Below are 26,197 nucleotides of genomic sequence, written 5' to 3'. Positions count from 1 at the left end.
GTCCGGTGAAGCGATCCCGGGTCTTGGCTCACTTGAGGGAGTTGGGAGCGGATGTGGCTATGCTCCAGGAGACGTACCTCAGGGTTACGGATCAGGTGAGGCTAAGAAAAAGTTGGGTGGGACAGGTGTTTCACTCGGGGCTTGATGCGAAGAACCGTGGGGTGGCAATTTTGGTCAGTAAGAGCCTAGCCTGTTGTTCATTGCGTCCAAAGTGGTGGCGGATAGTTCAGGTAGATATGTGATGGTGAGTGGGAGACTTCAGGGGGAGCGGGTGGTCTTGGTTAATGTTTATGCTCCCAACTGGGACGATGCGGGCTTCATGCGGCGAATGCTGGGCCTGATCCCGGACCTGGAGACTGGGGGATTGATCCTGGGTGGGGACTTTAACACGATGCTGGATCCGGCTCTGGATCGCTCGAAGTCTAGGACGGGCAGGAGGCCAGGAGCGGCCTCGGTGCTGAGGGGGTTCATGGATCAGATGGGGGGGGGGGTGGACCCTTGGAGGTTTTTGGAGCCGGGGGGGTAGGGAGTTCTCCTTTTTCTCCCATGTTCATAAGGCGTACTCCCGGATTGATTTTTTTTTTGTGCTTAGCGGGGCGCTAATCCCGAGAGTAATGGGGGCGGAGTATTCGGCGATAGCCATTTCTGATCATGCCCCACATTTAGTGGATCTGGAGCTGGGGGAGGGGAAGAATCAGCGCCCGCTGTGGAGGCTGGATGTGGGGCTTTTGGCAGAGGAGGATGTGTGTGGGTGGATCCGTAGGGGCAGAGAGGGGTATCTAGAAACCAATGATAACGGGGAGGTGCAAGTTTGGGTGGTTTGGGAAGCGCTAAAGGCAGTAGTCAGAGGGGAGCTGATATCTATTCGGGTGCACAGGGAGAGGGGGGAGAGGGCCGAGAGTGAGAGGCTGGTGGAGGAAATGGTAAGGGTGGATAGGAGGTATGCAGACACCCCGGAGGAGGGGCTTTTGAGGAAGCGGCGCAATCTCCAAGCGGAATTTGACATTTTAACCACCCGGAAGGCGGAGGCGCTGTGGAGGAGGGCGCAGGGGGCGGTATATGAGTACGGGGAGAAGGCAAGTCGGATGTTGGCTCACCAGCTCCGGAAGCGGGAGGCAGCTAGAGAAATTGGGGGAGCCACGGATGCAGGAGGGAACTTGGTGCGGGGTAGAAAGGACATCAATGGGGTGTTCAGATCCTTTTACGAGGGGCTGTACCGGGCGGTGCCCCCCAGGGAAGCAGGTGGGATGGACCGCTTTTTGGATAGGCTGGAGTTCCCAAGAGTAGGGGACAAGCGGGTGGAGGGTTTAGGGGCCCCAATCGAGTTGGAGGAGCTGGTGGAGGCGTTGGGAAGTATGCAGACAGGGAAAGCGCTGGGGCCTGACGGGTTCCCGGGGGGGGGGGCTCTGCCCCCAACCATGTCCAGGGCAATTATCTGTTTGCTCCTGAAGCGGGACAAGGACCCCCTTCAGTGTGGGTCTTACAGGCCGATCTCGCTCCTTAATGTACATGTCAAGTTGTTGGCAAAGGTGCTGTCCAGGAGGGTGGAGGATGTGGTCCCGACAGTGATTCATGAGGATCAAACTGGGTTTGTAAAGGGGAGACAACTGAATGCCAACGTGCGGAGGCTCCTTAATGTCATGATGATGGCGCCGGCGGCTGGGGAGTCAGAAATAGTGGCGTCCATGGATGCGGAGAAAGCTTTTGATAGGGTGGAGTGGAGTTACCTGTGGTGGGAGGTGTTGCGGAGGCTTGGGTTTGGTGAGGGGTTCATCAGCTGGGTGACGTTGCTGTACAGCTCCCCGGTGGCGAATGGGAGGAGGTCGGCGGACTGTCGGCTTTCCAGGGGGACGAGGCAGGGGTGCCCCTTGTCTCCCCTGCTCTTTGTGTTAGCGATTGAGCCCCTGGCCATAGAGCTGAGGGACTCAAAGAGTTGGAGGGGGATTGTGCGGGGGTGGGGAGGAGCACCGGTTGTCGCTGTACGCAGATGATCTGCTGTTGTATGTCGCGGATCCGGCTGAGGGGATGCCAGAGGTGTTGAAGATACCTGAGGAGTTTGGGGACTTTTCGGTCTATAAGCTCAATGTGGGGAAAAGTGAGCTGTTTGTCCTGCACCCGGGGGATCAAGAGAGGGAGATAGGTGAACTCCCGTTGAAGAGGGCTGAGAGGAGCTTTAGGTATCTTGGGGTCCAGATGGCTGGGACCTGGGGAGCCATGCATAGGCTTAACTTTTCGAGGCTGGTGAGGCAGATGGAGGAGGAGTTCAGGAGGTGGGAGGCGCTACTGCTTTCGTTGGCGGGCAGGGTCCAGTCGGTTAAGATGACGGTGCTCCCGAGGTTTTTGTTTCTTTTCCAGTGCCTCCCCATATTGATCCCAGAGGCTTTTTTCAGAAGGGTGAATAAGTCGATTCTGGGGTTTGTGTGGGCGCGGAAGGCCCCGAGAGTAAGGAGGGTATTTTTGGAGCGAAGAAGGGAGCTAGGGGGCCTGGCAGTGCCCAACCTGTGTGGATATTATTGCGCGGCGAATGTGGCGATGATTCGCAGGTGGGTGACGGAAGGGGAGGGTGACGCATGGAAGAGATTGGAGGTGGCGTCCTGTGCGGGTACGAGTCTGGAGGCTTTGGTGATGTCCCCACTTCCGCTCCCCCCGGCGTACTCCACGAGTCCGGTGGTGGTTGCGTCCCTTAAAGTCTGGGGACGCAACCCCAGTGGAGGCGGCATAGGGGGGAAGTGAAGGCCTCAGTTTGGGCCCCGATACGGGGTAATCACCGTTTTGCGCCGGGGAGAACGGGTGGGGGATTTGGAAGTTGGCACAGGGCAGGCATCAGACAGTTTGGGGACCTCTTCCTGGATGGGAAGTTCGCGACTCTGGAGGAGCTGGTGGGGAAGTGGAACCTCCCCCCGGGAACGCTTTTAGGTATATGCAGGTCAGGGCATTTGTTAAGAGGCAGGTGGCGGAGTTTCCGCGGCTGCCGCCAAGGGGGGTGCAAGATAGGGTACTTTCGGGGACGTGGGTCGGTGAAGGAAAGATCTCTGCTATTTACCAGCTGATGCAGGAGGAGGAGGAGGCCTCAGTAGAAAAGCTCAAAGCGAAGTGGGAGGAAGAGCTGGGGAAGAGATTGAAGATGGAACGTGGTCGGATGCCCTGGAGAGGGTGAATTCCTCCTCCTCTTGCGCACGGCTCAGCCTAATTCAGCTGAAGGTGCTGCCTAGGGCTCACATGACAGGGGCAAGGATGAGGTGCTGCATAGGGCTCACATGACAGGGGCAAGGATGAGCTGCTTCTTCGGAGGGGAAGACAGGTGCGGAAGGTGTTCGGGAGGCCCGGCGAACCACACCCATATGTTCTGGGCTTGTCCGGCCTTGGAGAGGTTTTGGAACGGGGTGGCGGGGACTTTGTTGGAAGTTGTCGGGTCTAGGGTCAAGCCGGGCTGGGGGCTCGCAATCTTTGGGGTAGCTTCGGAGCCGGGAGTGCAGGAGGTGAGATAGGCCGGCATTCTGGCCTTTGCGTCTCTAGTAGCCGGCGCAGGATTCTGTTACAGTGGAGGGAAACGCGGCCCCCGAGTTCAGAGGCCTGGGTCAACGACATGGCCGGGCTCATCAAGTTGGAGAGGATGAAGTTTGCCCTGAAGGGGTCGGTACAGGGGTTCTTTCGGCGGTGGCAGCCCTTTCTCGACTTCCTGGCGAAGGGGTAGAGAGTGGTCGGTCTCAGCAGCAACTTGGGGGGGGGGGGGGGGGTTGGGGATGGTTAATGGGTTTGTTTTTATGACGGTGGGTTTTCTATGTTATTTACTTCTTCCTTGTATTGCTGTTGGTTTTTTGTTATTATTTATTTTGGGGGGGAGAGGTCTTTTCTTGTGTTGGTGTGGAAACACGCCTTGTTTGTTTTAAATTGTGGGGAGAAAATTTGTTATTGAAAAACTTGAATAAAATTTTTTTAAAAAGTTAATTCAGTGTCTACGTGCAGTACCTTGCGAGAATGGGATTCTCACGTTACAGCTAGCCATCAACCTTGCTGTAACTAATTAATTGATACATTCTTATCACTAAATGCACTGGAATACAATGGTCTCTTCATTATATAAAACATGAGTTGAAACAATGCCTGAATATCTGCAGACATGTACCTAAAGTTCAATAGTTTATTCATTATCTGAAACAATGACCATCTTTTCATGGTCGGTAGCTCAGTTTGTGGAGAAAGAGAGAGAGAGTTACTCGGTTTCTGAAATGAATAAAGATACCCAACAGCTATAAACTAGAAGTTGATAGAAACAGGAGTTGCTCCGAACACTGAATGTGGATGGAAAGATCAGTTGAACGCGCACTGTAAAGATGTGATCAGGGAAAAGGCTTTGGAGCATGTTAACAATTGATGATTTGGTGGCCTAAAGCAGTAGTTCTCAACCGGGGTCCATGTAACATTACTGGGGGTCCACACAAAACAAATACCGAATTTGGGGTCCACGGTGATATTTTAGTGGTCCATAGAGCAATTCTACTTCAGAACAATTGTTATTACTGAGAATAAAATTTTTACAGTAATCTACGCCATATTAAAATACTAAAAGTAGAAATATTCATGTAGCTATGAATTTTTTATGGCAATCAAGTAGAAGAAAAAAACTTTACATTTGACAGTGTCGTAAATTTAAAGTTACCTAGAACAAACGGAGGTGAAAATCACCCATCTTTTCTCGGGTAGCAGGCAGTGACCTTAGATGTTTGTTTTCATGATGAATATTCACCTTTCTCTCTCTCTCTCTCTCTCTCTCTCTCTCTCTCTCTCTCTCTCTCTTTCTCGCACTGACAAAGGTCAAAGAGAGATTATAATCTATCTAATTTACCTTGAGGGCTGAAGGGGGTCAGAACCAAAAAGGTGCATTTGCTGTGGCCCTAATTATCCCACTAATCTCCCTTGGGATTCATAAACTTATGGGTGAAGAGAATATGCCTTGCTTTGCCTGGAACGCAGTTTTCATATGTTTAATAAAGTTCATAGTTCGATTCAAACTATTTTTCTTTCAGATTTTTCATCCTAACTCAAGTTATGAATAACATTTCTTTACAGGAGACCCTCATTGAATTACAAAGTGATGAAATATTGCACGCAAAATTCAAAGATGGGAAGCATAATATATGGAAAACAAATGACACTGCTAAAAAGTACCCACTACTCTGGGATAAAGCACAGCTCTACGTTGTAGCTTTTCCATAATCTTACCTTGTTGAATCAGGATTTAGTCGTGTTTTTCACTTATTATCAAAAGCTCGTAATAGACTCGACATTGTGAAAAAGGGTGATCTTCGACTATCCTTGACCTCGATGGAGCCGAATATAAAAAAACTCGCTGAGCAGCATCAACCACAGGGATCTCATTGCATAAATCTGCATTTTTTTCTTAATTACTCACTATGGGGGTCCACAAAAAAAAATTAAGAGGAAAAGGGGTCCATGGGTTAAAAAAGGTTGAGAACCACTGGCCTAAAGGGAGTGTTCTAGTGCCAGACAGTGAACAAGGATCTTTTGCAGGGGAGAAGGACCTTCCGTTCTCAGCATGTCAGTCTCTGAGTTTGGAATGGCCACGTCTCGTTGCCATTTCTTTGCTGTTTCAGAACATGGAGCACGTCAGTCATCAGAGAGTGTCTCCAGAGCCTGGGTGCAGCTGAACATAGTTTTATTTTTTGTGACTTTTAAAAATACATTATTGTCTTATTTTTGATGTTGCTGAACGTGATTTGCAAGCAGCTTTTCTACCCACTTCTGTCTTTTCCTTGATATGTCGAACTTGTTTCAATAAAATCATTTTGAAATGGAAAAAAAAATTACTATCTTTTCACAGTCATGGCCTTTTGAATAATTCCATTCTCTAAATATGCACTCAAATCAGTACCTTAAGATATCAAATGAATCAATAACCTAACAAGTGCAATAGGTATATAAAGGTACCTTATTACTAGCACAGATTTTTTTTGTAGTTTATGGTGAGGCCTGAAATTATTCTCCACTTTTGCAGAGATACTAATCTCAGCAGAGATATCTAATTTTAGCTTGGAAGCTGGTAATGGATTTAATATGTCCACCTGCATATGTTTTGATACTAAATGGTGCGTTAGTCGAGAAGAAAACGTGATTGCTATTGTAAATCAACCAAAAACTGGTTGGTGTTTTTGAATAGTGACATTGGAGTTATCAGATGTCCATTGATGCACCATATTCTGACCATACCACATCGTAAAGCAGCACTGAGCACAGAGTGCTCAGATTGGGGAAAAATCAGTGACACTTTTCTTGGCCTGTTTTCTACATTTTGTAGCATCTATTTTAGAATGTTCCAAACAAACTCAGGTGGTGTACTTCTGTCCTCCTGGTCAAGTTTAATATTTTAAAATGTTTTTTATTGGGTTATTGAACATAGTATATTTACAGTTCTGTACACAATGAAATATTTTTTAAAACTGGTAGAATATTGTACACCGGCAACTCTATAGTTAGCAATATTATGTTTAACAAATATTTAGACACATGTTTGCGGGGGAGTGGGGCAGAACTGGGGACGTATATATACATTTGGGTGCCAGAGAAACAATTAGAGTCCAATACAGAAAGGGCAATACGAGAATGGATCTGGTGGTGGTGTTGTTACTTGCTTCTCCCGGACGGTTTTCATTGCCGTTGTCATCTCGCGTTCACCTCCACCTTGGCCGTTTGTCCCGTCTTCCTCCCGTAATTTCTTGCTCTCTGTTACTGTATTTGCCGAATTTGTTGTTGTTTCCCGTGCTCTCCTTCTGGCTTTCGTTCTCCTCCTCCTCTCCCCCCCCCCCCCCCCCCCCCCCCCCCCCCGGTCTTTCCTTCCATCTCACATCCTGGCTACTTTCCCCTGATTCTTGGCTACTTGACTATTCTTCTGCTTGTTCGTTGGCCACAAACAATCCCGGAACAGTTGGGTGACTCTAGAATCTTCCTGCCAGCAAATGGGAGGCACGCCGCTTCCCGCTGCCGAGAAATATCCAACTGGGGAGCCGGAAAATCCTGCCCCTGATTTCTACCTGCAGATTCCTTGTGAACAGATTACCCTGGTGATTTCTCCCATTAGATGCTCATACTGAACCTGTGCCTTAGCATACTGTGCTACTCTCATCCATTGGCCCCTTAAACACCATACCCAACAACTCGCATCCAATCCTCTCTGCATGATCTTGAGGTGAAGTCCAGCCTCACCATCAGTTCATCTCACAGTTTCCATCTGACCACAGGCTAGCCTCGACCACTGCTCGAAGAACAATAATACAGAAGATGCATTAAGATATTGAGCATAATATTAGCAGTATGAGTAACTGGGAAGTAAATTAATCTTTAGGGGTGCAGGCGAAACTATAAATGTAATTCAAGTTATTTATAGATATCTCCTGAAATCAAAGATTACTGCACTTCCTTGAATGCTTTCAATCACAATTTCTTGACAAGTTCTTGACAAAATAGTCAAAGGTTTTCAAGCCCAGTGGGAAAAATCATTCTTCTTCATTTCCATTGCACTCTTATCAAGAACCACCTGTCTCCTCTTTAGTCCTTTCTGTAATTGCATTGAGATTGGAAACTATCAAAATAGGATTTGGCTAAATACTTGCCCCATTCTACAGAAAATGAGTTTTGACTAACTCTGATTACTGTTTTATCAGGAGGACATGATAAATGCTTTACTTCGCAGTTCTAAAGCAGAACTGGAAGGGGTTATTAACTTGGTATTATAACATATATTTTGGCATATTGAAGTGTTAAACCACAATTTTATAATGTTTGTTATTAGCTGTAAAAGAAATGGGAATATCATGTAATTGAAAATATTTGTACATTTTAAATCGGCAAGATAATTTATTTAGATGTAATTTAAAATAAAAAAATTCAAATAACAATTGTTTGAGATATCTTTGTTTAAACTGTCGTTTGTTAAACTTTAGTACTGTTGGATCTCCCAGTGGAAATCTCTTCTGAAGTCATGGGCTTTGGACATGGATCGCCCTCTTCGGCCCACCATCTACCTTTTAGATTTTATGACCAGTCTCGCCGTGGCATCAGTGATCCTACAGTTCAGCGCTCGGTTTTTGCTTCTGTTGATAAAGTTCCAGGTAATGTTAAATGTTCTACTCGTTCAAATGCACCTTCTAAATTACTTGTGCAGTATGTTTAACTGGCATTGAACCTTTTGAAGACTGTGATAGCTTAGTTACTGTGCGTTAAAGCTAGCAGTTTAATTCCGAGATTCCCGAAGCAGGAAATGCACACGGGTTATGTATTGCTATTGCTATTAACCTATTTTATATTGGAGTTTTGGCAACAATGATCTGTGTGAGTAGATTGGAGCGTCACATCTATTTATATTGGTACAAAGGTACTAGCAGTCTAAGACAGGGTATTTCAAACTGGGGGTTGTGACCCGCAGATGGGTGTTCAGAGGTTCGAGAAGCGATCGTCGCGGTCTTCCCTATCGGGAGAAGCACCCACCGGCCACGACCAGCCTGTAAATGCTAGCGCTGGAGTCTTCCCGCTAGAAGCGGCAGAAGAGAACCGGTCACATGCCCGACACATACGCTGACATCACGCGGCCTGTGCGGCCATCCTTTGGATGCAAAATCACAGAGAAGAGATTCTTCTACTTTGTAGCTGCCAGCAAGCAACAAGACTGCGAGGAGCTGAAGATAGGTCATTTTGTAAGAGCTAAGAGAGAGCCAGAGACACAAACAGGCCAGGATCTCAAAACTGAATCCACTGGTGGGAGCTGCTTAGGAGAGTCCACAGCAGGCCAGAACAGTGCTGGTGCGAGCTATATGCAGAGCTCCAGGGCCTCTGGTGAACAATCATTAAAAAGAAACAAATCTGGAACAAAGTAGTAGAAAGATGATTTCTTGAGGTATGGCTTTGTTAATTGTGCCAATACAAATCAGAATGCAGAGCCCATATGTATTATATGCAAGAAAGTAGTGGCTAATGAGGATTGGATGCTAACTATATCTTACCTTTCAGACATCTTTTCAATTCCAAACGAACTGAACTTCAAATTACAAGGGATGGATGATAGTTGCTCTAGACACTGAAGAAAGTCATTGAAAGTTTGGAAACTGCGAGTACAAAACCAAAATTACTACACGTTCCCACACTACAACGACACATCGAAGAAAACAGTGGGTGGGATTTTCCGGTCTCAGACGCTGAAATCGCGTTCGATGATCAGCCGGAGAATCCCCATTTGTGATGGAATCGGGGGCGGCACCACTTTCGCGATGCTCCGCCACCTCCAAAGTGGCGTGCTCTATGAGTGCACCGCATACTGTATCGACAGCCTCGGGACATTGCTTGAAGCCCTCCCCCTGATGTTCTACCCCTGACCGGCCAAGTTCCCGACGGCGTCTGTTGCGTGTGCAATTTTTTGTCGGGAACTCGGCACGGCCGCTGCGGACTCAGTCCAGCGCTGCCACTGTCGGGAGAGAGCCGATCCGCAGGCAGGTTGGACTGGGGCTGGGGACACTATTGGGGGAGAGTCTGGGGGTCGCGAACTTGGCCAAAGGGGGGGCACTTTTTGGCAGGTCGGGTCTGTGTGTGGCCGGTGCCATATTGCACGGCGTGGCCGCTGCAGGCCGCCGCCATGCGCAGCTGCAGACCCGGCAATTTTCCGGCCATATCAGCAGCTAGAGCTGGGTGCTCTACGCTGCCTGCCTGCTAGCCACCATCAAACGAAGGATTTGTGGCTGTTTTGCACCGATTTTTCCAGTCGTAAACCGCCGTCGTTCCCATGCCGGCATCAGGACATAGCCTGAAAATCAGAGAACCGCGCCCAGTGTTAGTAAAGGAACTGTCAATAGACTGGCAAGCCAGCACGGTGGCACAATGGTTAGTGCTGCTGCCTCACGGCGCCGAGGTCCCAGATACGATTCCGACTCTGGGTCACTGTCCGTGTGGAGTTTGCACATTCTCCCCGTGTTTGCGTGGGTTTCGCCCCCACAACCCAAAGATGTGCAGGATAGGTGGATTGACCATGCTAAATTGCCCCTTAACTGGAAAAATGAATTGGGTACTCTAAATTTATTAAAATAAAGAAAAAAAAATAGACTGGCAAGCCTTAATCAGTTGCACCTGGCTGCGCTGATCAGTTTCCGTCGCTACTTTCCAGAGAAGTTTCATATTTTGCAAGAGAAAAGGTGGATGAAAATGCTTTTGAGCTTGTGACGCCAGAGTCAATTATTAACTAGCCGCTGACTCCAAATGAAGAGACTGAACTTCTGGGCCTCACTTGTGACAGAACATTAAAGTCACACCACCAGTCCATGTGACTGTCAACATTCTGGAATAGCGTCTTCGAGGAGTATCCAGTGCTGAGTAAAACAAGCACTTTGTGTCTGCGTGGGTTTCGCCCCCACAGCCCAAAAATGTGCAGAGTAGGTGGATTGGCCACGCTAAATTGCCCCTTAATAGAAAACATAATTGGGTAATCTAAATTTTAAAAAAAAACAAAAAAAAAAACAAGCACTTTGTTGCTAACGCCCTTCTCAATGACCAACATATGCAAGGTTGGAATTTCCGTCCTCCTGAAGATGAAGACAGCACAAAGGAACCGACTGTTATGCGCATTTCCCTCTCCTCCTATGTACCTTGGAGTGAGATTGTGAGGACCAAGCAGGCTCACCTGTCGCATTAAAGGTAAGCGAAAATGGCGTGTTGCGAAGGTCAGCCGGCATGGATCATGAAGGCCGGCAGGTTGGTAAAAGTGGGTCCCTGGAAAATAGTTTGAAAAACACTGTTCGAGGACACAGTTGGATAAGTAAACATTTTTTTTTGAAATGAAGGAATGTGAAACAGTCCCATCCACATTAACAAAAAAATCTAGAAATAACTGGGTGTTGATCAAATTGGTCTACTGCATGCAAAGTTGTTACACTGTATCCTCACAACAGTGGTGGAGCTGCAGGAGTATTTGTCTTTATTGCATGAGGATCTATAGATATACTGTATGGGTTTAGCTCTTGACAAACATGGATATTTGATTACGTTTCCATTTTCTTTCTATCCTGAAATCTGCAAAATCAAATGCCATTTAAAGAGTTAATTCACTGAAATTTTCAATTGTGTTTCTAGTTGATTCAGTCAGTTCCTCTTTACATTGTAACAATGCCCACAACAGAGCTCTCATCACTATTGGGTCATTGTCACCAAAACACCACACTAACCATTATTTCTGTCATATGTGGTTCAGTAAGAATCTGAAGAGTTTACATTTTTATGCTGCTTAAACAGGTTTTTTCATTGCTTTATTTAAGGCAAGTTTCTGTCACTGCAGTTTTGAGTTCTGGGTTAATGAGCTGATTTTAGCAATGTCATTGTGGGGAACCACTCCATTCAAGTTAAATAAAAACCACTAAAAGCACCCATCCTTTTCTTTCTGCTTTTTATTCTGAAAGTAATTTTCCCTCTCAAATGTGAATAAAAATAAGCTGAAACAGCAGAGATGTGTTAAATTAGAAAGGAAAAAATGAATACTTTTGTTTCATATAGAGCTTTTCAGGCTTCGTGTCACTTCCCAATTCTGCTGTCTACCTTATTGCTCAGGGAGTTTGAAACTCTGCTACGAAATCGGAAGTCAGGAAAGAATTAAGAGATAACGGTGAATTGTGCGGATGGGTGGAGCACCTGAGAATGCTGTCTTCATCTTTTGCAGACTAGGCAAGAGAATCAGCGGAGTGCCTTTGTGAACTGGAGAGGAATAGCGTTAATGTAAAATGGGAAGAAGGGGGTGAAGAAAAAGAAACGACATAAACTGATGAGGGAAGGATGATGCCAGTATAACCTGATATTGAGTAGGAAGAATGCCTGTGTAAATTGGAGAGGGTGGGTGAAAAAGATGAACACTAACATTAATTCTGCCCACTGTGCATTTGCTTCCATCCCAGTGTGACAAGAGTTTAACGGTGAAAATGTTTCCATTCTCTAATTGGCAACACAAGTGATGAGTGGTAAAATAACTGCAATAAAAATAAAATACTGCAGATGCTGGAAATCTGAAACATAAACCGCCAATACTTGAGCAGTCAGGCGGCATCTGTGAAGTGAGAAACAGTTAAAGTTTCAGATCGATTACCTTTTGTCAGAACTTTAGAATTGGAAGCCGCGTAACTGATGTCGAATCACTAATGTTAATCAGTGAGGTAATTGGATGGATTTCAAAAATGTTACCCATTTTATTTTTAAGTTGGAAAGCGATCTCAGTCGGGAGAATGCTGCCTTTCTCTCACAGCTTAATGCGCTTTGAGAAGTTGGGTGACTACCTTTGAACTGTTGTGCACATATAATAGACTTTACAGACTGGGGCCAGCTTCTGTCCACCTAAAGGTTATAGAACACCGTAACTGGAAGAATTATTTCCAAAGTCCTTTCCAAGCTTTAAGAAATGTTTATATTTTAACGCTCTCAAAGAAACCTGCCAAAATTCTAAAATCTAAGGAATGATGGAGAAAGTACACAAGGGATTGATTGAACTAAAATTGTTATACCACCCCCTACTATACAGACATGTTTAATTGAAGATGTAGATAACATGTCAAAGTATATTTTGAACTCTTGTCTTTTATGTTTATTTTGAGGTGACATTTAACAGGCTGTTTGCCTTTATGGATTAAGAACTCGCATCTTGTACAGAATATGTTGAATATTTAAATACCATTCTACAAGGCTGATGTTTTTCTGAAATACTTCTGCAGGTGAAATGCTTTATTTAAAATGATACAGTACATAAACATGCATTGCTACAACACTCAACATGCAGAGGCATAGCTCAACTGATTGCACAATGGAGGGAAAGAGGATGCAGAGTAGGACGAGAGCGGGGTGGTGCAAAGCATTAGAATGAGGGATGGAAGGTAGAGAAGTGAAAAACAGTTGCATCATTGATGGGAAGGGTATATGTTGATGGCCTGGGACAAAAGTGCTCACAGCAAGATTCGCTCGTGTGACTGGGGAATGTTTAAATTAATTTAACAAGCTAGGTAAACCAGCATATAGAAATAGAGATGAGGAATAAGGTGCTTAAAGGAGTGAGAAGGTTGGATGGCATGAGAGCAGGCAGTAGTAACATATTAAATGGAAGCGGATTAAGAAGGACTGCAAGGAATCCAAATGCAAATACACAAAGCTTGGTGATTAAGATTGGCGAACTACTAGCATAAATAACCATGTGGGAATATGATGTAGCAGCAGTAATGGAAATATGTTTTAAAATAGTGCCTTATTCAAGAAAACAAACTGTCCAGAAAAGATAGGGCAGGAAAAGGAAGTTGGTAGCAGTATTGCTTGGAGACGGGTGTTGTAGCATTCCATTGAGGGGAAAAGAACAGAATTAATTTGGTTAGAGTTGGGTAGCAAAAGGGGGCTGTTCACCCTGCTCAGGATAGTGTATTAAGTCCAAATAGTGAGAGATGGAGGAGAAAGTCTGCAGGCAAATGACAGATATCATGACGCTATTCCCAAATATCGATTGGCATAATGTTAGAAAAGAGAGTAAAGACGGTGAGAAATTCCTGAAATGTGTTCTGGAGAATTTTCATGACCAGCATGTCCTCAATGCAACCAGAAAGAAAGTACTGCTGGTTCTGGTGCTCGGGACTGAAGTGAGTGGACCAATTGTCTGCGAGGAACACTTGCGTGTGAGTGATTATTGTACCTCAAGGTTCAGATCAGCAATGGAGAAGGGCAAGGAACGATCTAAAGTAGGACTTTGAAATTGGCAGAGTGCTAAGTTCAATGGAATGAGAAGGGATTTAGCCAGGGTAGAATGGAACAAAGAATTGACCGGAAAAAACTAACTAAACAGTTAATGATCCTTTAAAGATGTGAATGTTAGGCAGATTGACCATGCTAAATTGCCCCTGAATGTCTAAATGTTAGGTGGGGTTACGGGGATGGGGCGATGGGTGGGCCTAGGTAGGGTGCTCTTTCAGAGGGTCGGTGCAGGCCCGATGGGCTGAATGACCTCCCTGCACTGTAGGGATTCTGAGAGAGTGGCTTTGTAATTGGAAGTTGTAACATGTGCCAACTTTAATAAAATGGAAATTTCCATATCTTATTTGTGTTTAAAATAATTACCCACACTTGCCTAAAATTTCCACAGGGCCCTTTTTTAACTTTGTATTGAATGTAGTTAACTGGGCAGATGTTTAATATGTTGATGCAGATTTAATGTGCATTTCAAGCTTTCCAATTCATACAAACTAACTCTATGTGGTAACTCCTACTGTAGTTGATCTGAGGAAATACTGTTTATTCACAATGAAATGAGTTTTAATGAGATCATGCATTTACTAGAATTCACATTCTGTTAACTGAGGAACCCATGTAACTATGCCAGCTGCAACTTTGGTTTCCCAGAAAGATGCCAGATGGTTTCACAGTTGGGAATACTGAGCAAACATTTGCATACTGTCTATTTTCAAGATCTGTGCTTTCATTACACGTCAGTTTGTCTTAATGTTAGCAATTACAACACTGAGTCCAAAAGTTATCGTTTTGAATTGCCGTGGGCAAATAATTTAGGCTCTCACTTCAACCCAATATGGGAGGGCTTGCTACACTGTTTGCAGCTGCTGTTTTTTTTTAAATTTAAAGTACACAATTCATTTTTTTTTCCAATTAAGGGTCAATTTAGTGTGGCCAGTCCACCTACCCTGCACATCTTTGGGTTGTGGGGGTGAAACACATGTAGACACGGGGAGAATGTGAAAACTCCACACAGGCAGTGGCCTGGGGCCGGGATCGAACCCGGGTTCTCGGCACCGTGACGCAGCAGTGCTAACCACTGCGCCACCGTGCTGCCCTGCTGCTGTTATTCAAATGAAAATTTATACCCATGCCCTGCCTGTGCGTTCTCACAGTTCAGAGCCCATGGCATTATTCAAAGTTGATCAAAGGGTTTCTTTGAGGGTCTTGCCAACATGTGTCCGACAAACCGTCTGACCACTCATGCCAATGCAAGTTTGGGGTTATTGCAGGGCATTAACTGCTTGTTTAATTTACCTCAATTACAGTAGTCACTGAACCTATATAAATAACTTATTTATTTTTGCACACATTTTCAGTAGCACTTTATTTCAAATGGGTGTACCTAGACTGCAGTGTCATTTTCCCGCGTCAGCACTTGCTTCCATCTGTTGTTTGAGCTCGCTGTAAATCATTTTGTGGATCGTTACCTTTGTGCCTTGGCTGGTTGCTAGGAGTAAAACCATAGCTTCTGCGACATTTGTGATCCAAACTTTGTGTTTTTCCAACTCTAAAGAACCTATTGATTCTACTGTGAAGTGCCAGTCTTGTTTTCAGATATCAAAGAAAGGTGTGACTTTCTTTCCCAAGTTTGGGTTTCTCTGTCTGAGGAAACTACCCTGATTTTTTAAAATTATGTGGTGGCGATGTCAACAGAAGCTACTTGTTTTCCAGAACCCCATTCCCCCCCCTCTTATTTTGCACAACCCAATTTCCCTCTCTGCTACCACTCTTTCACAATTCAGCCTTCGCTTACAACCCGCCTTACACCATTGTACTCATCAGTCACCACATCAAAGGACATTTCCCTCTGTATCCCAACTTACTTCCTGCTTCCTCATGGTTGGCAATAAACTCTCCATTCTCAGACCTCGACTCCCACATCCCCACATTGAAATCGGAAGAAAAGGAATGCATTAAGTGGCTAGACTCATCAGTGAGGAGAAACAGGGAAGAGACACAGGAAAACCTGACACAGAAGCAATGAAACGATAGCTTAAATACAAATATTGCTGATGCAATCAGAAATGTGTGTCACAGCTTTACATACAGAAAAATAAAAATGTTTGAAGGCAACCAGAGAGGCGGGGGGGAGAATTAAGATTATGAAGGAGACGGAGCCAAAAGAGTTTTCATAGGAAATAATTGAAAATCACCTGCGTTGAAATGCAAACACTTATTATAAAACAATATTTTTCAAATTGCCGTGTGTGATTCTGTGAAAGATTTGCTCATTGGTTTTCTTTTAAAAGTGTGTTCGATGTTGTAACTCATTTTTGGAAATTACTTTGCATATCGTGTCACCAGAACACTTGATGCTGTGCACTCAACCATTGCAGTTTCTTGGTAATATGTGTGCAGATGTGCACTACATGTGCTTGCTGCTTCCACATTATGCCCATCAAATTACAAGAAATCTTGTTCAATAAAAGCCAATTATCGAGCCCCCCTGTTTAACCCCAAGAACGGTTGAGATATTTCGATTACAACTCTGAGAAAAAGTACTCACTAACCCTGTTAAACAAAAGAAAATCCTTTATGCCCATGATGATACTTGGTAGCATGACAAATCTTGTTCTTGGTTACAATGGCTGTTAGGCAAAAAGTTGCAGAAGATACAAACTCAATCAGGAAGGCTTGGAAGTGGAACAGTTGCAGAGTTTTTCAACAGAAATGTAGTGTTCAAAGCTATAATGAAAATCGCTTATTGTCACGAGTAGGCTTCAAATGAAGTTAATGTGAAAAGCCCCTAGTCGCCACATTCCGGCGCCTGTTCAGGGAGGCTGTTACGGGAGTTGAACCGTGCTGCTGTCCTGCTTGGTCTGCTTTAAAAGCTAGCGATTTAGCCTTGTGCTAAACAGCCCCTAATATAACTAGCAGCATGGTGGCGCAGTGGGTTAGCTCTGCTGCCTCATGACACCGAGGTCCCAGGTTCGATCCCGGCTCTGGGTCACTGTCCGTGTGGAGTTTGCACATTCTCCCCGTGATCGCGAGGGTTTCGCCCCCACAACCCAAAGGTGTGCTGGCTAAATTGCCCCTTAATTGGAAAAAATTAATTGGGTACTCTAAATTTTTAACAAAAGCTATAACATAACTTTTGGTGTTTGATGTGTGTATTCTTCGATAAGTCATTCTTATTTGGCAAGTTATCAACATAAAGTCTCGCCAGCGTGCTCTAGCTTTGAGTACACTTTATCATCGGTTTGTCATTAATGTATGAGTAGAGGGCAGCATGGTGGCCTAGTGGTTAGCACAGCCGCCTCACGGCGCTGAGGTCCCAGGTTCGATCCCGGCTCTGGGTCACTGTCCGTGTGGAGTTTGCACATTCTCCCCGTGTCTGCGTGGGTTTCGCCCCCACAACCCAAAAATGTGCAGAGTAGGTGGATTGGCCACGCTAAATTGCCCCTTAATAGAAAAAATAATTGGGTAATCTAAATTTATAAAAAAATAAATAAATTAATGTATGAGTATCATACCATTCAAGATGGTGTCAACTTCCCCACTGTTACTACCATTATAAACCATATAACCCCAAAATGGAGCTGACGTTTAGGTCCCGAAAGATATCATGCTAGATTTTCTTGCTAGGTTGGCTGGCACATATTGGCTTCTGACAATAATTGGATTGGGAGGGAAAATATCGGAACAGAGGAGGTGAGATAAAGTGATGAGAAAAAGACAGACCATGATTTCCGACATGGGAAGAAATTAATGCAGGAGAGAGAAGCTGAAGTAGCAGGAAAGTGGGAGTGGAGTACAGGCTAGCGTGGCGGGATGATGATTGGATTGGATTGGACTTGTTTATTGTCACGTGTACGGAGGTACAGTGAAAAGTATTTTTCTGCGAGCAGCTCAAACAGATCATTAAGTACATGAAAGACAAAATTTTTTAAAAATACATCATCAGGCAACACCAGGTACACAATGTAAATACATTTTTTTTTTTAAATTTTAGAATACCCAATTCATTTTTCCAATTAAGGGGCAATTTAGCGTGGCCAATCCACCTACCCTGCACATCTTTGGGTTGTGGGGGCGAAACCCACGCAGACACGGGGAGAATGTGTAAACTCCACACGGACAGTGACCCAGAGCCGGGATCGAACCTGGGACCTCAGCGCTGTGAGGCTGCAGTGCTACCCACTGCGCCACCGTGCTGCCCACAATGTAAATACATAGACACCTGCATCAGGTGAAGCATACAGGAGTGTAGTATTAATCAGGTGAGTCTATAAGAGGGTCATTTAGGAGTCTGGTAACAGCGGGGAAGAAGCTGTTTTTGAGTCTGTTCGTGCGTGTTCTCAGACTTTTGTACCTCCTGCCCGAGGGAAGAAGTTGGAAGAGTGAGGAAGCCAGGTGGAAGGGGTCTTTGACTATGCTGCCCACTTTTCCCAGGCAGCGGGAGGTGTAGATGGAGTCAACGGATAGGAGGCAGGTTTGTGTGATGGACTGGGCTGTGTTTTTTAAAAATAAATTTAGAGTACCCAATTATTTTTTCCAATTAAGGGGCAATTTAGCGTGGCCAATTCACCTAACCTGCACATCTTTGGGTTGTGGGGCCGAAATCCACGCAGACACGGGGAGAATGTGCAAACTCCACACGGACAGTGACCCCGGGCCGGGATTCGAACCCAGGTCCTCAGCGCCCTAGGCAGCAATGCTAACCACTGTGCCACTGGACTGGGCTGTGTTCACGACTCTGAAGCTTCTTGCGGTCTTGGGCCGAGCAGTTGCAGCATACCAGGCTGTGATGCAGCCAGATAGGATGCTTTCTATGGTGCACCTGTAAAAGTTGGTAAGAGTTAGAGTGGATATGCCGAATTTCCTCAGAGGAGAACGGGGCAGTAAAGAGCGAGAGTTCAGTGAGGAGACTGGGGCTGTAATGAGCGAGGAGAGTGTGGCTGTGAAGAGCAAGAGTTCAGTGAGGACAGAGGGACAGTAAAGAGCGAGAGTTCAGCGAGGAGAAAAGGGCTGTAATGAGTGAGAGTTCAGTGAGGACAAAGGGGCTGTAATGAGCGAGGAGAGCGGGGCTGTAAAGAGCGAGAGTTCAGCGAGGACAGAGGGACAGTAAAGAGCGAGAGTTCAGTGAGGAGAGCAGGGCTGTAATGAGCAAGAGTTCAGGGAGGAGAGCGGTAATACGGCTTTCTCACTTAGCTATTTCTTATTTCCAATGTTTACCAACCCAAATATAAATCAGTTAAACACACTAAACTTCCATCAGAGAAACCCCTGCCACACTGCACTCCCCCCCACCCATAGGTCATCAAAGTCCATGATGAATCCTTGGATACCATGGACTCTTTTCCATACCCTACTGTCATTGAGGACAGCCATCAACGCTGAGGTTCAACACCACCTTGGGTGTGTCACCACAGCCTTCAGTCGCCTGAGAAAAGGACCTCCGACCCGGCACCAAGCTCACGGTAAGAATGGTGATACCTGCCCTCCTAGATCCTGCAGGATAGACACACCAATGTCCACATTCTTGTTCAGTCCAACATCCCTGCTGAAACACGGCAAGGGTGCTCCAGGGAGGCAGAGGGAAATGCTTCAAGGACACCCCCAAAACCTTGGATAAAGTGCAATTCCCACTGTTACCTGGGAATCCCTGGCCCAAGACTGCCTGAAGTGAAGGAAAAGCATCTGGGAAGGAGCTGAACACCTCTAGTTTCATCGCCTGGAGCAAGTTGAAGCCAAGCGTCGATAGTGATAGGAGCACACGGCAATCCGGGCACCCCACCCGCCCGCTCCTCTAACCACCGTCTGTCCCACCTGGGACAGACTAGCTTGTGCATTGAACTCCTCGGTCACCTGAGAACTCATTTTTAGTGTTGAAGCAAGTCATCCTCTACCCCGAAGGACTGTCTAAGAGAGATTGTGAGAAATTGAATTTACAAGATGCCGAACATGTGACTATCTCAGGGACAGTGTGGGTTAAGGCAGGGAGAGCCAGAAACCTGAGAAACGGTGTAGTGCCAAGGGTTCTCGGAATAAACAAAAGCAAGTTGGTGCCACGGGTACAGAGCCTCCAATACAGAAAGTTCCCTCCCAAATTCCATCTATTTCTCTCCTCTACCTGCATTGAAAATGCTGACATTCATCCTATTCCCTCATTTCCTGTCACTGAGTGAATGAAGAACTAAAGGGAGGTAAGAGTTCATTTTGTTGGACAGAATAAAAGTTTTGAACGAAGCAGCCATCTAATTCTTTCTTGCCCAATGTGTAGAAGACTGGAGCATGACCAGCAAATAAAACTGCAGCATTTGGAGAAACAAGCATGGAGTGGAACTCATTGACGAGTGCTCTCATAGAGCCAGCACAGACACAATGAACTAAATAACGTCCTTTTTTTTTCTGCTGTTACCTCCTTTTGGAATAAAGCCACAAGATTGTGAACAAACAAAAACAGATTTTACTATACGAGTTCAGAAAGATACAATTTACAAATTGCATCTTGTCTCTAAAATTCAGGATAAGTGTGAGCTACGTGTGACTGAATAGATGGACTGTTGTCAGACACACCCCATGAGAGAATAAATAACAGATGCAACCAAAGTGGGTTCCATGGATTTCCTCACCAAACCACCCAGACATTCATCCCGCTGTGAGTCAACCAATCTCATTGAAATTTCATTGTTCAGACAAAGGTCTCTAATCTCCACCCTTGAAGATCTGTCCTTGAAATCCTCTCCAAAGGTCATTCCGGATGGCTTTACCAAATGCCCACCTCGCAGGGTTTTAATCTTTCCTTCCAAGATTCCATCTCTCTGGATTCCCAAGTACACTCTAACCTTAGCTTAGAAGCGTGCTTTCAGATTTATGGCTTTGCCGAGCTGAACTGCTCCAAAGTGGTACCTTTTCCCCAATGGCCCTCTTTTCTTAAAGTCTGTTTCCCGCAGCTCTTTAAATTATTTCTCCTATTCTTTCTTTTAACTTAACTGAGACCTGTTTTTGTACCAGCTTTATTGAAGGGCCAAGATTATTTTGGACGTCTTGTTGTGGGAACAAGTGTGAAATCAGACAAGTCCTTGGGGCAGCACGGTAGCATAGTGGTTAGCACAATTGCTTCACAGCTCCAGGGTCCCAGGTTCGATTCCCGGCTTGTGTCACTGTCTGTGCGGAGTCTGCACGTTCTCCCCGTGTGTGCGTGGGTTTCCTCCGGGTGCTCCGGTTTCCTCCCACAGTCCAGAGATGTGCAGGTTAGGTGGATTGTCCAAAGCTAAATTGCCCTTAGTGCTGGGTGGGGTTACTGGGTTATGGGGATAGGGTGGAGGTGTGGGCTTGGGTAGGGTGCTCTTTCCAAGAGCCGGTGCAGACTCGATGGGCCGAAATGGCCTCCTTCTGCACTGTAAATTCTGTAATGTCTTGCCTGAAACACAATACTTCCATCAGTGTAGGGAGGTGGTTTAGTTCAGTTGGCTGGACAGCTGGTTCGCGATGCAAAGCGAGGCCAACAGTGCGGGTTCAATTCCTGTACCAACTGAGGTTATTCACGAAGGCCTCGCCTTCTCAACCTTCCTCTCGCCTGTCAAAGGAGAAAGCAGCCTGTGGTCATCTGGGACTATGGCAACTTTACTTTTACTCCCTTGGTGTCAGAAGACTGCATTGGTGCTTGAACCCCCAGTGTTCTGAGTCAAAAGACCAGAGAGCGCTCATGAGAATCAGGATGGCAAGTGGCATTGCATTCTGTGGTTTGTCTTCCACTATGTTCCTGTCCATTTGATATATCGATACAAAATTGTATCTAAACTCAGACTATCATTGCAACAAAAGTAAGGAATCTAGTGAATATTGGCAACATTTGTTCAGAGGTTTCTTTGTTAGAAAGTCAATAATCCAAAACAGATTATAAATGGTTTTGTTGAGAAAGTAATAAACTAGTCATGCAGGATAAAAGGTGTGGTTTGTGAAAAAGAATTTACCCAGCCAACATGACACAGGATTATAACGTGTTTATGCTGCATCACCCTGACTGGTAAGCTGTTAGCTCATGACCACAGTTCATCACATGATTAGCTTTCTGAGCTAAAGCATACCGCCGCCGTGAGGCGACTATATGGGCGGCACGGCAGCACAGTGGTCAGCACCGTTTGGGTCACTATCTGTGCGGAGTCTGCACGTTCTCCCCATGTCTGCGTAGGTTTCCTCCGGGCGCTCCGGTTTCCTCCCACAAATCCTAAAAGATGTGCTTGTTAGGTGAATTGGACATTCTGAATTCTCCCTCCATGAGCAGGCGCCGGAGTGTGGTGACTAGGGGCTTTTCACAGTAATTTAATTGCAGTGTTAATGTAAGCCTACTTGTGATAATAAAGATTATTATTATCTCAGCCACTTTCATGTACCCACTAGCATACATATTGTACATCATTGGTAGTGTGTGCTGCTTGGGCTCTAAGCAGCCCTGTTGTTCGGGAAAGTGTGTGCTCTGGGGAAACTAGCAAGTACGAAAGAGGAAACAACTTGTATAATCAGAAATTAAGAAATTTTTACCAAGACATCCTTTTTAAAAAATTTATAGTATCCAATTGTTTTTTCCCCAATTAAGGGGCCAATCCACCTACCCTGTACATCATTTTTTTGGGGGGGGGGCGTTGTTGGGGTAAGACCCACGCAGATACAGGGAGAATGTGCAAACTCCACACGGACAGTGACCCGGGCTGGGGTTACCAATGCATCCCCCATCTGCTGAACTACAGCTCAGCCCAAACTCTGTGTGGTGAATGAGATTCACACGGTATTATAAGTAACCAATGTCACTCTGTTCCCATTGTATATATGTACCGATATTGTAAGTGCAGTTGCACTACCTGACTCCCCAGGGGGAGTAGCTCTGGGAGTATTCGAGAGTTTGTACTGGGTTCCCCCCTTGGCTCAGCCCAAAACTCCTCCCACTGGAGTTGCTGTATAAAGATCCGTGCCACAGAGCCAGCCGGCCAGTTCATCGAAATTTCAACGGCGAACAGGCTGGCTCTGTTGTAAGTATATTAAAACCGCTATTCTAACCCTACAAGCACGTGTCCGTAGAATTGATGGTTCCATCCCTCTGCTGCCCATATCTACGGCTTATTCACCCATCTTCCCTGTCCGTACTAACTTAAATGTCACCTGGTTTACACAACAGCTCAAATTTGGAATTCTCTTATGTGCTTAAATTACTCCCTGGGCTCTTTTTTTCCTTTACACCCCAGCCCCCCACATTATTGAATAAAGGTGTTACATTGGCAGTTTTCCAATCCTCTGGGACTTTTCCAGGATGTAAGGATTCTTGGAAGATTACTGCTAATGCATCCCCTTTCTCTGTAGCTACTTCCTTTAACATCCGGGGATGCAACCCATCAGATTCGGGGAATTTATCGGCCTTCCCCATAGTTTCCCGAGTACTTCTTCGCGAGTGATTGTTATTGTATTCGTATTCTCCCCCATCTGCCCCCCACTTCTGCCCCTTGATTATTTATTTTTAGAGTGATATTGCTGTCTTCCACCATGAAGACTGCTGCAAAGTATTTGTTGAGCACAAATGTTCTGCCATTTCGTGGTTCCCCATTATTTCCTCATTCTCTGAGGGGCCTTTGGCTGAAAGTCTTGCTGTCCATTTTTATATTACTTGCTAGTTTACCCTCCTAGTTTATCTTCTCTCTTTTTTTTTGTGTGTTTTTTTTTAAAGAGAGGGAAATGTTGAGTTGCATCAAAGCTCTGGAAGCCATGGAGACTCCGCCCCGTGTTTGTTGGAGCAGAGAAAGAGGCCATTCAAACCTTCACGCCTCTGTTGGCTCTTTGATTGAATTAGCCGCACTCCCCTTGCCTTTTTCCCCCGCCGCTCCCTAACTTTAATATCTGGCTCATTGTTATTTTAATTCTTCGCTAACCTGCTGGCAATCCCAATTTAACAATGCAGAACTTCACAAAGCAAGGATTGTAACCTACTAGTACTCTTCTGTACATGCTAGTTGTAAATCATTACAAATGTTTTGCCTTTTCTGATCACGAATGAAAGTAAAAGTTAGAAAGCAATGTTATGGGGAATTGCCATCGAACTGAAAATCTGATCAAAACATCAGAAATAGATCAGTTATGGAGGGTGCATTACTGACTGGGGAATTCTCTAATGTCCTATGCTAGGGTGTAACTCACAGGATTTCTTTTCGTGAGGTTTTTTAAAAATTCCTCCGCATTAAGGTGCGGTAATTCAGGGAATTGCTCTGAATCTCTGCTGGCCATCGTCATCTGCTGATCACTGAAATTCCCCCGTATATAGGAAGCAAAAACACCAAAATAAATGCTGATAGTTCTAATAATGATGCATAAATTCAGACACAGCACACGTGACTGGCTTAATGCTTGAAAGTGTCATCGTCAGAGGTTGAAGGGGAAGTCTGGCCATCAGTGTTGCCTATTTTTAAGGGATAAACTTGCTACAAATAGAACATGAATATAACCAGTCCTCTATTTATTGAATATTGTGTAAAAGGTGAACGGCATTCATGATCTTTATATGGGGACTAATGTTGAGAATGATGGTGTGTAACCCTATCTGTTCCTGGATAAAATGTTTAACTTCGGTTTTATTATTAAGGAATGTAAACACACAAACCTCCTTTATGCTGCACCCTAATCTGCAAACGAGCCAAAATTCCAGGAAATGCCACTCATAAATCCGCAAGAACAATTGTGCCATTGGGACAAGTCACCTGTTTATCTAGTATGAAAGCATGAAGCTATATGAGGCCTGCACATTTTTCTGGAAGCGCTGTTCTTGTTTTAACAGCCCCACATACAGAGACTGGTACCCCAGGCCTAAGTGAAGGTCCTCTCTTGAAATTACATGCCAGGTAATATATAATGGAGGTGATGGGGGTCTCACCTGCCAACTGGTGAGCCAATGAGAGCCCTACGTCACCTCTTTCAGGAAAAGTGTCATTCAGGCACTTATCTGGATAATGGTGCTCCTTCCCCTGGGGTGGAAGTCCCGCCCATCAAGTGTTGCAGGGGTGCCCCTCCATGCTTCACCAAGCTAGGTTCCCGATCAGGCACTGATCAGCTTTGAACGAGGTACCTGCTGCACTCCAACATCCCACAATCTTCACTGATTTGCTTATCATGTTTCTTACAAGACGAGTACTCCACCCACTGCTGGGTTAACAAGTTAAAGGTCTCAATTGCGGCGAGGTGGGAAGGTTGTTCATGGGCTTTCCCATCACAGACTTTTAATCGGTCGATGGCGTGAAGGCAGCAGGACCTCCACACACCACCCTCCTGCATGATTAAATGCTCTCTGCCACAGGGCGAGGGCATTAAATACCATGCACAATGTTTCTGTGCTTAGTAAAGATGTGGAGATGCCGGCGTTGGACTGGGGTGAGCACAGTAAGAAGTCTGACAACACCAGGTTAAAGTCCAACAGGTTTGTTTCAAACACATCTATGTTTCTGGAACGTACCTCTTCATTCACCTGAGGAAGGAGCAGTGTTCCAAAAGCTAGTGTTTGAAACAAACATGTTGGACTTTAACCTGGTGTTGTCAGACCTCTTACTGTGCTTAGTAAAAACATCAGAGATCTAGTTATTTGTAACCATTTATGCCACTGGGTCCTGGCAGGAGGCCTCCAGGAAGACTGAAAAAACACTTTAAGGGTATCCTCAGAACATCTCTGAAAAGGTCTGAAAATCCCTGCAAGTTCATGAATTCCTGCCTTTGTGCGACCACAATCGAGAAGGTTCATTCACGAAGGCACTGAACAGATGGAGAGACTTCGTCGGGAACACAGAGGCAAAGTTAAGCCATGTGGGAGAGCACACAAACCTGCAAACAACTCATCAACCGGATCCATCAATCACCACCCACCCCATGTGTGACAGTGTCTGCAGATCGTGGATTGGATTTATCAACCATCTCAAAACTCATTGAATTGAACTGGAAGCAAGTCATCCTCAATCCAGAGGCAAAAATATGTATGAAAATGTAATCAGAAAATGAAACAAAAATATGAAACGTTAACCTATTCCTTGGTCATTAATTGTGAAATGGTAGACAATGTTTTACTTTTACAAACTATATAACTTGTTTTATAAATTTAGAGCACCCAATTAAGGGGCAATTAAGTGTGGCCAGTCAACTTATCCTGCACATCTTTGGGTTGTGGGGGTGCGACCGACGCAGACACGGAGAGGATGTGTAAACTCCACACAGTGACCCGGGGCCGGGATCAAACCCGGGTCCTCGGTGGTGTAGGCAGCAGTGCTAACTACTACACCACCGTGCTGCCCCATACAAACTTTATAACTTGTTTGTTGCACCACAAACACCACCTCACATTGATTTCTTGAAAGCCAATAGCAAATTCAAGCCACCATTAACTTAATTCAATAATATTGCTGTCATATAATTTTGAGCTAACAGTGAA

At 45.3% G+C, this 26,197-nt stretch overlaps 1 protein-coding gene across 6 annotated transcripts in view; it reads left to right on the top strand.

Moving 5' to 3' along the window:
- The window catches only part of clec16a (C-type lectin domain containing 16A), a 303,082-nt gene that overhangs the window by 235,883 nt on the left and 41,002 nt on the right, over positions 1-26,197 (top strand). For all 6 annotated transcript variants that reach the window (XM_038820933.1, XM_038820930.1, XM_038820934.1 and 3 more), the window contains one exon: positions 7,959-8,126. In XM_038820933.1, the coding sequence (XP_038676861.1) occupies positions 7,959-8,126 (168 nt within the window). The remainder of the gene's footprint in view (positions 1-7,958; positions 8,127-26,197) is intronic.

The sequence above is a fragment of the Scyliorhinus canicula genome, chromosome 15 (assembly GCF_902713615.1).
Source record: "Scyliorhinus canicula chromosome 15, sScyCan1.1, whole genome shotgun sequence".
In the NCBI taxonomy this organism is placed as follows: domain Eukaryota; kingdom Metazoa; phylum Chordata; class Chondrichthyes; order Carcharhiniformes; family Scyliorhinidae; genus Scyliorhinus; species Scyliorhinus canicula.
This window is presented reverse-complemented; position numbering and strand designations above follow the sequence as displayed.